The 12,595-nt window shown below is 37.7% G+C and overlaps 1 protein-coding gene across 1 annotated transcript in view; it reads left to right on the plus strand.

Moving 5' to 3' along the window:
* ca10a (carbonic anhydrase Xa) overlaps window positions 1-12,595 on the plus strand; it is a 195,801-nt gene that overhangs the window by 164,735 nt on the left and 18,471 nt on the right. The window contains exon 4 of the mRNA XM_084433547.1: window positions 10,990-11,175. Coding sequence (XP_084289673.1) covers window positions 10,990-11,175 — 186 coding nt within the window. The remainder of the gene's footprint in view (window positions 1-10,989; window positions 11,176-12,595) is intronic.

Below are 12,595 nucleotides of genomic sequence, written 5' to 3' on the forward strand. Positions count from 1 at the left end.
GACTAATGATGCACCAAATATTCAGACAGAAGAAAAAAAAAAAGAAAGAAAAAAAAACCTTCTTTAGACTGCAATATGGGAAATTTGTTTGGCTGAAGGTGGCTTGTTCCTGAAGAACTTTTCCTTTGACTGGTTTAAAACCTGTGAACACAAAACCTTGAACATCATATCAAGTTTGATCACCCAATTACTTAAACTTTAGTTTGGAACTTTAGAAAACCTTCATTTTGCTTTCAGTGTTTCGGTAAAAATTCATTTCGATGTATTGTTTCAGGAATTGAGCTTCATTAGCTGTGTCCCGAAATCACCCCCATACCCTCAAATAGGTAATTATTTGAGAGCACAGCCATTTGTAGTGGTGTCTGAAACCATAGTAGATGTTATTGAGTGCGCTCACTCAGTCCCACAAAGTGGACTATATAAGTGGAGTAATGTAGGGAATAGTGAATGAGGGTATAGGGGCGATTTTGCCACAGCCATTGCTTGCACTGTATGTTTTGATTCACTAAAAAAGTTCATACAAGCCATTTATTTGCGAATCGGACTACACTGTTCAAGTTGTTTGTTTTGTGTGCAACGTGTGAAGAAGTGTATGTTCTATTACACACTTTTTTTTTCTTTTTTCTTTTTTACTGGTCTGAACAAAAATTGCTTTCTAGTGGGACCGAAACAAGTAGCAGAAAACAGTAACTATAGCTGGCAGTCAGCATACGAGCAAACTAATGGTGAATTAACAAAAAACAGCATAAAAGAGAACAATCAAGTGAATAAATGGGCGAGCTGATACGCTTGACTTGAAATGCTAGGGACAAGGAAACTTGTTTAAAAGGGGGATAGATGTGTCTGGTGAATCAGTGCAGCTAGCAGATCCTTTTAAGGCACATTTAATTGTGCTAGCTGGATTATTTCGGAACAATTTTTGCAACATGCGATGGGGTTGCATGCTGGGTCTTCTGTGTAATCCATCGTTTAGCAGCGTGTTGGCAATTCAAACTAGGAGCAGTGGCATTACTGACCGTTTTGAGAAACTAGATCACTTCTAAATTTAACCGAGTCTCAGAGGTCAATTTGCATGAATGTGTAGGGATGCATGGGCGAAAACTGTAAACTCCTTTTAGCTTGCTCAGATTTGAAGGCAGGGATCTCTGAGGTGGAAATAACTGAGGGAGGACATCGGAAAGACCAAGCTTGTCTGTCTGGATGTGTGTGGAAGTGTGTAATACACTGAGGGAGGGCACATTCAGCAGACAGCAATGCAGATATGTTTGACTGTGTCTCATTCCACTCTCTAGTTCCCTTTATGATGTCAATTCAGTATACAGTGAACATAAATTTGGAGACTATTAAGGGCCTTGATCCATTAAACACTGGGACAATGATAATTGAAATCGGGCTGTTACACATTGACCCGCCCTCGCTCGTGAGAGAGCTGTCATCATAGTCCGCCGTTGTTGATACGCTGGAGCACTGTCTATGAGCAGAATGGCGTCTAAGCGATTGTGGTGTTCAGTTCTTGGGTGTAATAACGAACACAGCAGTCATTTTGATGTTCCTAAATCCGAACCGCTGAAGACGCAGAGGCTGAGTTTTGTTTTCGAAGGGAATATTCCCCACAATCAACAGCAATGCTTTCATGTTTGCGCGAATCATTTCACACACCAGACTGCTTTACAAACGAGGGTCAGTATAAAGCTGGTTTTGCTAAGAAGCTGCTCCTGAAAAAAGGATCGGTACCAACTATTCGTGTTCCTGCTGCACCTCCAGAAGAAGTGAGTGTAACGTTTTATTAACCTTTATATTAATCTTTATATTAATTAATTATATTAATCTTTGCAAATCGCTTGCACGCTTCATGATGAATGCGGCTAAGGTTTACAGTAAGGGTACATTACGGCATATAATCCCACGTTTATAATGAACAACGCATTATGGTTATTGTGTTATTACAAACTGTGTACGCAGGTGTTAAAGTTAACGTGGTAACACTACACTAAGCTTACTTTTGTATATGGTTTATAACGGTGTCTGTTACTGATTAAGAAGTAATGTAAAAAAAAACAGTTATAACTGCATGAAGATGAATGGTAACAACTACTGTTAGAAACATTCCTGCCGTGACCTCATGTCAGTGCTTCAGCCCTGACAGTTGTACCTAACACTGCATAGATAACGTTACGCATCACTGACAAGCCACAAAAAAATTGTTCATGACCATTAGCTGTAACATCAATCTGTCAATGAACTAACGTATACATCAGTAAACACATAGCGTTCGTATCTCACTACTCTACCCTGCCAGTACACACATAGATAGATCAAAGTGACATTACGTTAACCAACCATTCAGAAACGTCCTGTTCGAGCCTTAATTGTCGAACTTCTTCGGGGCCGTCATTTTGTTCCGGGTCCGACTCCGGTTCAAATTGATACGGTTGCACAGTGTCCTCAGAGACTCCCGCTGCCATTCTTCAAAATATACCCTCAACTGTTGAACTGTGAACAGAGGGGCGGGGTGAGCAAAGCTCATTATCATTTAAAGACACATACACTTAAATGGCGTGCTGAAAACAGAGCTGTTTTTGACCAGGTAAAATTAGTGTTTTCTTACAATACTAATGAGAATTTTTAATTAAAGTATATTACAAACTTTTCATTTAGACCCTAAAAAATCATATTAGCTTGTACAAAAATGGCATTATATGACCCCTTTAAGTCCGAGCCCGACCCGAACCCGAGGTCCGTTTCTCACAGTAAATACTTTTTTTTTTTATATATATATATATGCTGTATTTTATGATTGCTTGCAACTATAATAATAAAAATAATAAAAATAGGCTACATGTACAAACATCGTTTCACCAAGGCACAGCGGCCCCTTGAAAAAAAGAGAAAAAGCACGGACTTACTAATTACGAATCTTTGATGTGGTTGAACAGTCACAAATTCCTCTGGAACTCAAACATTAAACTTCAAAACAAAGTTCGCACAGTTGCCCAACTATATCCTTCTCAGTACGAGTTATGAAGGAAGAGCATTGAGAGTTGATTGTTTCAGAGCCATCTTCTGATTGTGGTGTTGTGACTGAAATAGCGTGCACGGGAGCACATGCGCAAAACAGTTTTGTAAAATGATATATGATAAAATAAAAATGATTCATATATCATTTTACAAAACTTTTTTGCGCATGTGCTCCCGTGCACGCTATTTCAGTCACAACACCACAATCAGAGGAGGAGAGCTGAAACTACGTAGCCTACTTTCTCTCGCGCGTGCTCATATAGAATCATATACGATCACAACACAACAAGCAGCCAAGCACACGGCACGCAAACTATATGTATAGCCTATATAGTTTTTCTAAGTTACAAACCCGAACCCGACCTGAACCCGAGGCTATTCATTAAACATTAACCCGAACCCGACCCGAAACCCTTGAGTTTTTCGGGACCCGTCGGGCTCGGGTCGGGTAGCAGACCTCTACGATGAGGGTCTTTTTAATCTTGTTATAACAACTGATGTAATCACGCACACTAGTGACAACAAAATAAAATCAGACAGAAAAAAAAGACTGTTTATACATTTACACTTGTACTCTTTGTTGTGAATTTGGCCCTTTTCTTTAATTTCATTTCTTTCTTTATTTTTTTCCTTTATATACTGTGTACTACATATCCCACAATCCCAAGTAAATTACACTACTAAATTGAGTACACTACATTACCCATACACCCCCTGGTTAAGGTCTATAAGTAGGCCTCACTTCCTTCCTTTGTTCTTTTGCATTGGTGAGGTGTGGGTGTTTGAATGGAGACCCAACCATGTCCTTTGAGTCCTTTCCTTAAGATGCGTTAAGTAAGTTTGTTTTTGCCAATTGTATTGTTTGAATTTATTTATTTCAATTGTTTGGTTTGAGTATATATATGTTATGTTTGATGAATTATATGAGTTTGATTTCCTTTATTGTATCGTTTGTAGTGACTTAAAACCATCTTGTACATCCAATCCATCCTGTCCATCTGTTGGCATCTGTCTATTTACAACGTGTGAATCTGCAATCCATGATCTTTATGCCATGTGAATTACCCAAGACTTAATAATCTTGAACTGAAAATAAAAGAGAGCAAAGGACTGGTATCTGTCCCGTGTTTTAATCAGACGCGCCATCAAGTTTCTACAACTCTGATGAACTTTGGATATTTAACATCTGATATCCAACACTCTTATTATTTGAAAGTGTTAAGAAATCATGACATCTCTAGCAAGTTATTTATTTATTTTAAATTTTATGACATTTTGGGATCAGTGCACTGGAATGATTTGCAAATGGGACAGTCCTAAAAAATTGACAGTTCACTATTAAACTAGAGAGTAGACTGACACAGGCCCCTTATTTTTGCAAATATTCATGATAGTTGTTTTTTGGCTGGCTCAGTGTAACTTTTATTGCCTTAATCTTTACTAGGGCTGTCACTTTACGTTCGAAAATCGATTGCACAACCAACGCAAGTTTCGAAAACAAAAATAGAGAATCGATTTTAACGGTCTTTTCTCGGAGCGCGCCCAGCTCGTCACGATACACCCGCAGCGAACGCGCATCACACAGCAACTGCAGGCTCTGACATTGACATTTCTAATCGTAAACACAGCCATGTTGAAGACTGCAGTAATGTTTTTCATTCATGTTATGGCTTATTGTTTTTCGAGAATGTTGCACTCCTGTTTGTCATTGTGCACGAAACTTCACGCCAATAAATCATCAGGAATATTTGCTGACTTCTGCATGTCTCAAGCGCCCTCTTTACGTTTGTGCTAATGCCTGTTAGGTGTCCGTGGATTTGCCCATATTTGGCGTTTAAAATGGAAACGTCTTTAGACATGGAAAATCGATTTTACAATCTATTCAATGAACACTTACTGTATGTCTCAAAAATCGAACAGGATTTTTTCACAAAAGTGACAGTCCTAATATTTACTCTTTTTTTTTTTTTTTTTTTCAAAAGTGTGGTGTCACTAAACAGCATCTTGTCAATGATTTGACTAAAAGGTTGTGTTGAGATTAATTTGACAATGCAGTTATTTTTCATTTTCAAGTATGTAATGTTTTTCCTCTTTTTATCAGCATAGCGTTTTTCACCTTAATGAAGAAAAAAAAAAATCTTGTTATTTAATAAATGCATTATGGTCTTAGCCTGATTTTCTTCACAGGGTGCCAGAAACAGCATTAAAATCTGCTCATTACAACTGAAACCACAAGAGCTGCTGGGAGTTTACAACAATCCAGTGCAGGGAGTGACCTTGTGAGGAAGGACCCGAGTGCAGTACTAAATTTAGAATCAGATAAGAGTTCAAAGCAAGACTAATGGCACCAAAACTCTCAGAACACATTGTGGAGCTATGCTAGACGAGAGAAACCTGAGAGGGTATAAATACACAAGAGCGAATGATTAAACAAGTGATCAGTGAACGTTACACACGACAGTGGCGTATCTTGCGGTAGGAAGGCAACAAGACATGTCTGAATTCAGTGCTTGTCATCTGGGGTCTCATTTATAAAACTGTGCGTAGGAACCTTACTAAAAGTGTGCGTGCGCCCGAAAGCCAAAAAAGGCGTACGCAAAAAAATATTCAGACTTATAAAACCGTGCGTACGCCAGAACCTGCGCAGAATTCACTTTATAAATCCCAGTCAGCGGAAGATTGTGCGCACATGCGTCTCCACCCCGAAATAACCATATATGGAGCTTACAACGCCTAGTTTTACTATGCAGATCCTCATCTGCATATCATTTGCATATGATTATTCATCCACGTGATAACATTTAACGGAACAAGACACATTACATTAATAAAAATCATGTAGTTGCCTATCCTTGCCTTGTTTTTGAATACATAAATCAAATAGTGTATAAAATACATTTCAGAGAAAGTATTTCTCAATCTTTTCCACTGGCCGAATTGTATTTTTAATTGATTTAGATTTTTAATGGAAACAGATAGCCCTTGGGCATTATTTGCACAAAACTATTTTTTCAGATAATCTGGTATTATCATGATAAGCAATTATCTCTGTGGTAAAAACATTAAAACACAGCATGCCACAGGAAAAGTGTTCAAAAACATTGCATCCACAACAAATATTTCTATTGATTGAATTTGAATATAAAAAATGATCTTCTCAATAATGATTTCATGTTTAAGTGTTTAACTCTATTAATTTGAATGGCATATTTAATCTAAATGTTTATATCAGAAGTAAAACATAGTTTAAATCATTATTTTATTTTTTTAAACTGTTATTTGCGTCAGTTTCACTAAACGGCCCAACGCGCTCGCTGGCGCGGACATTTAAGAAAGGGATGGATATTTGCTTCAAGTGACAGGCTTGGTGAGTGAAATTATATTTGTATTATCTTTCTGTATCTTATATGTTTAATGTTCTTTAGATTTTCTGTCTAAAAGTGACCAAAAAGACACTTAACTCCAGCTCACGATCGGTGTCGCCAAACTGCTCCATCTCCAAAACGTTCGTACGCATGGGTCAGAATTTGCGTGCAGCTGCGCAAATTTTCCCGTCAAGTTTGTTTTTATAAATCACATTTTGTGCGTACGCCACGTTTATAAATGAGACCCCTGGTCTGTTTTGAATGTAATGTGTGCTTCCTGTGATATCCCACAATCCTGTGCATGCTTGATTGGTGGAATGAATTAACAGTGTCTGGAGAAAGGAGAAAATGTATTTAGAAATGTCAACAGAAAAAAAATCCACTTATGACTCCACTTCTGGAGTGTGGAGCATTGTAGCCACTAAATATCCACTTGGTAATTAACACCCACTTGAAACTGTTCTAGATCATTAGACATGATGTTATTGTACCTAGGAAAGCTTGTCTAGAAGCTGTCTGGTTAGGCATTGACTGACTGGGCAGAAAGGTAGCTGGCTTAGGTTTTGGACACAGCCCTGGGCTAAAAACAAGAAGTTCAAAATAAAGGGCCGACATAAAAAGAGAGAAAATAAACTCTGGAATGTTACTCTCTCACTCATTGACAGTATGTGTGTTGTTTTAACCTTTCTAGAATTGAGACATCCAGTTCATTTTATTGAATTTTGTTTTGGCTGAATCAAAATGCAGGTCTGTCAAAATGTGTGTTCATTTCATCCTTCAGAAATGTTTACTTGTGTAGCTAACTTTCAGTGTTGTTACTGTAGTGATTATTTGAAATTGAGTAGGTTGTGGTTAGCTTGTTTTTTGGTTCATACCGTGATTCATGGCCTTCACGAGGTTTGTTGGATTTTGAGTTCATCCAATGATTGGATCAAGGATTTCATTTGTGACGATGGAAGTTTATTTCTGCCATAACTCTGGCATAACACTGGCATTAGAAAATAAAATAATAATTGATTAGGTAATTCATTATTTTTCCAAACATTTTATAGTATACCTCATTACCTTTTATAAGTATTAACAATTAAATTAAAACGGTTAAAATATTTTGTTAAAATTCACTGTTTATTAAAAATTAGATGCTTTAATAAACACAGAATTTTACCAGACTTATAAAGTAATTCAAATATAGCTAAAACATCTTCCCTTTAATGCTGTCATTTCTACAGTGTTGCTGAAAGCCAGTTTTCTCCAGAGTGAACTGAGTGATCACTTATGCTGACCGAACAGTACAGTACGTTGGAGACTGTGAAATAAATTGGTTTACATTCTTTTCATCCTGATATCAGCCTTTCAAATCCTTACAGAATCTCATAATGCCAATCCCCTTGACAGAGCATGTGCTTCTCTAATTTCTTTATTTCATTGCTGTCTCACTGGCACATTATAAAAGTTTTTACGATATTAATTTCAAAGCATGCAATCATGATTACCTGACCAGAGAGTATTAGCAGCATCTAAAAACTGGCCTTTTGGCTTTAAGCTATTGGAAACAATGTTTCATAGATTCAACCCATGCTTATGTGATCTTTACACACTGGAATAGCTAGTTATTGCTGCAGAGCAGTCTAGAAGGAAAGCTTTAGAGCTGTTATGTAATTTGATATTTACATACAGTACACGCGCACATAGACTGGTAAGGTTTTGAAATAAGTTTCTCGTGCTCAGCAAGACTGCATTTATTTGGTTAAAAACTAAAAAAACTAATAAATGTAAAATATTACACAGAGGTACTGTTTTCTATTCTGAAATATTTTGAAATGCAATTAACTCCTGTGTTGGTACTGTACATCTACAGATGTCAAGTATAATGCCACATCAACTTAAGTTTAATTCAAAATGCTGTGGTGTTTTGCAGTTGTTGTCAGAGCAATGCGATGTGTCATTCCTAGAATTGTCGGATCAACAAATTAAAGTGCAGCAGAGCATTCACTAGCATGATTTTGAATACATTAATACAAATTATGAGGTGAAACAGCTCAATGCATTTGGGAAAATTAAAATGCCGAGATGAAACAATACACAGACTAATGTTTATGAGAATCGCAGTGCATGAAGTCAAGAAAGTCGAGTACGTGCTCCATGTGAGGATCTTTATACCCTCCGGTAACATCTGTACTGGACTTGCTATGGAAGCTGTGTAGTGTTTTTCCATCTGATATTTGAAATCATTTGGGTAGTACATTGCAAGAAGTGAATACACCCCCACATATATCTCTCAAATAAAACATCCATACAGTGTTACAAAGATGGTCAGCATAGACTGGCCATCAATAATGGACAAATGGACAATTTTGGAAAAAATAAAAACATCTAACTGAGGTTCATTCGGCGCTGTTGTTGGATAGTAGCAGAAACATCTCAGTTCAGCATGTGCGACAGGCAGGGAGTCTTTTTTTTTTTTTTTTCTCCCTTTGCCATCTCTAGTTCATGAATAATCATTGAGAAATGACCTCTTCAGGGTTTTTCAAATGTCTTGCCCTTTTCTCAGACGAGTACAGCACCCAGAGGTAACTGTGCAGATCCTTTGAGTGTGGCTATACTGTCTTTACTCACCTTTTTCTCAAGGATGGTCTTTGCTCCTCCCATCCCTCCCCCCTTCTCTTCCTCACCTCTTCCTTCTACCCTACACAAATCATTGCTTTTTCAGAGGTTCTATAAAATATTTACAATGTGTGGGCAGGCCTCTTTCTTTGGGAATTTGGCGAGGGAAAATAATTTTGAAGGCAAAGTCGTAAGAGGAGAAAGAAAGAATGAAAGAAAGAGGCAAAAAAGAAAAGGGAAGATAAGAGCCATGGAAGCCTTTCTAGCATTGTGTTTGGAATTTCAATGGCTCACTTTGGAACAACTCCTGAATATAAATAAATAAGCAGATACGCTGATAAAGATTGCGATCCGTGGTTGTTGTATCTCCATGCTCTCTTCTTAAAGCCTCAGATCTAATCGATTCCAAGAAGATTCTCACTCTCTTCGGCTCTAAGGACACACTTCTTTTGTTTTCATTCTTCCATCTGTCACACCAGCTTCTTTCCTTCCACTTGAGTTTTTACATGTTACAGTATCATTGAGAATGAGAATATAATTTAATTACAGACCACTATCTGTTTTTCAGTAAACCGATTAGATGTAGAGGTGTGTCTTCAGCTTTTGGCACTGTTGGCCCTGTAGACTTTTCTCTTAAAACACACTTATCATGCTTTCATTAGCATGGAGTGGAAATGAATTGATATACAAATATCTTTGTAGAATAAAATGGAAGACTCTTTTGTCTTGCACATTACAATTTTTAAAGCTTGCATTTTATGTATATTAAATACACAATTAAATAATTTTCACATTGTCACTTGTAACATGTAAGCAGGGACGAGGCAGAGAGGGAATCCAGATGCAACCACAAGTTTTAACAGACAAACATAAACACGAAATAATCCAGGAACAAAGGTAAAATCCACAAAGAGAAGGCAGGAGACTGGAGAACAACGACAGGAATACACAAACAGCAGTAGAAGCACTAGACAAGACTTTTCAGGAAATGAATGTGAAAACCAGGCTTATATGGGGTGAGCTAAACAAGGTAATGACATACAGGTGGATGTGATCATGGCTGATTAGTCTGGACAAAGGATTATGGGGAATGGAGTGGTGATTGTCTGGGTTGGAGTGTCCTCTGATAGTAATTCCGGGCACTCTCACTGGTGATCGTTACATCACTACAGCTTGATTTGTAAATGACACACAATAAAATATTAGTATGATTTAGCTTCATAAAAGGGTAAACAAACTCTGCGGGAAAGATTTATGGGCAAAATTGTTGGTTGCGGTGGAAATTATGAGAGATTTTTGAAAAATTTGTAGAAATAATTTTCAACCAAAATATTGAAACGATTTCATGATAGTTTAAAATATGTAATAATTGGTGTTTTTATGATGTATTTTCATATTTTAAGATTGAATGTCTGGGTCTAGGACAATGGATAAGCAATATAATCTGTATAACAAGTTTAAGACATTTTAATGTGCCCTTCTTATAACAAATAGTTGAAATCTGTTAGTTTTAATAAAAATCAACACCTGGGATATGTAATCAGAAATATCTCAGTAACGTGTCCACATGGGTGTTCTGGGATGGCTCTAGCCACCCCTAAAATTTGATTAGCAAACTCAGGTTCTCCCCAAATTTATCCCATCTCCCAAATCAGAGGCTGGGCGTTCAACCAGATACAGTCTTTTTGGTTTAATTAGAGTGGAAAGCATGTTGTTATTTTTTTCTAAAGCCAAAAAATAGCAGTTAATATGCAGCTGGTTGCCATCTGGCTTTAACTTAGCACCCTTTCTAGCTCATTTAGCACATAACCTTTTATAAGACAAGCACATTATAAATCAGAGAAGCCACCCTTGAATGAGTCTGTGCCCCACATGTAGCCTCAGTAAAAAATCTGGACATGCCATTGGTCTTTTCTTTTCATTTATTTGATAAGTAGGTCTTGGTTTAATTCTTTGTTGTTGTTTTTTTGTTGTTTTTAACCTTATCTGTTTTTTTCTAAAGGTGGGAGGGACGATGTACAACACTGGTCGCCATGTATCTCTCCGATTGGACAAAGAGCACCTGGTGAACATCTCGGGTGGACCAATGACGTACAGCAATCGTCTGGAGGAGATCAGGTTGCACTTTGGCAGTGAGGACGGACAGGGCTCTGAGCATCTCCTCAACGGCCAGGCTTTCTCTGGGGAGGTGAGCTTCTGAATCCTGTTAGTCTTGCGTCATGAGTGGGATACAGATCATCTGTAAAGCGCCAGTAGCTGCTAGTATTTGGCAGTCTATTGATCTTTTAAGGTCACAATCTAAGAGCAATGTGTAAAGACAGCAGGCCTCGTAGGTCAACAGCGGGTGTACGCTGAAAGCAAAACTCGATGGCGTAGGTTTTTATGCATCGACAAATAGTTACAGAGTGCCTCAGAGCACGCATTTCATGAAATGTTTAACATGGTTTGCATCAGATTATGATACAGTAATGTTTGCACCCTGCAGACCAATATATCTTAACATACTAAAAAACAAAATCTATATTTTTGGCAGAAATAGTCCTAACTGTATTGCTGATGACTTACTGTTCTCATTCTCCAATATAAGTAGTCTCCCACTAACAGAGCCATAACAGCGGAAAAAAGCATCTCAATTACACTCGCTGTGTACATTTAGCATGCACTGCACTGCGGCCTCCATCATTTGATAAAGTCACCAGTCAGTGAAGTCCTGACATTTCCCTTTGAGGGTAATAAGACCAACGATTTGTGTGGCGACAAACTAAGTGTGAGCTTGACAGGCAAATCCTCAGTAATTAATGATTATAATTGCTGCTTCTGCAAACCACTGATCAATGCTCCAAACCAACACGTTTGTTGACACGTTTCCTGCCTGGAGTTTTCGCTGCAAAGTACGTCACCCGGATCGTTGGTCTGATTGGTTGAAGAACTGTCCAATTGCGTATAGAGTCATTTGAACTATGCCCGTTGATCACGCCTCTTGTGCAGTAGAAAATACAGAGCAGACTCCCGAGACTAAGCTTGGTCTGGTGATAGCCAGACTAAAATGATCTGGAATAGTGACAGTAAAGGCATTAATATGATCTCGTTTCAGTTCATAATTCCAAAATACAGCCCAATTGGGCCTTAAGACACTGCAGTAGACTAATTATTACGATGAAAACTTAAGTAAAGTTTTATTATGAATAATATTAGTGGGGTTGGGTTTTTCCCATGAAACACAGGTATTATTCAAAAATATTAATTCTGCTTGTAATAGCAAGTGAAAACATGTTGCATCTGAGGTTTTTCTTAAATAGACCTTTTGAAAGGTCAATCTAAATATTGTTTTAATCGCATAAAGCCAAATGCCATTTTATTGGTTATGAATAAAGTAAACCGATTTGTAAATAACATGCATCATCCTTGAAAATCTAGATTTTTTGGCTTGTAAGGGCCACTAGCAGTTGTACACGACAAAGCCGCAGGAATCTCGTGAACAAGCTTGGCTCGCTTGCGTATACCATACAGAAGACTGGAGAGGGTTGACTAAAGGGGCGTTTCAGGGCCGCCTACAAATTCGAAACAAATATTAAAGCTTAAGCACATTTTTTTACCCATGAACCAAA

Source organism: Rutilus rutilus, assembly GCF_951802725.1.
Source record: "Rutilus rutilus genome assembly, chromosome: 16".
In the NCBI taxonomy this organism is placed as follows: Eukaryota; Metazoa; Chordata; class Actinopteri; order Cypriniformes; family Leuciscidae; genus Rutilus; species Rutilus rutilus.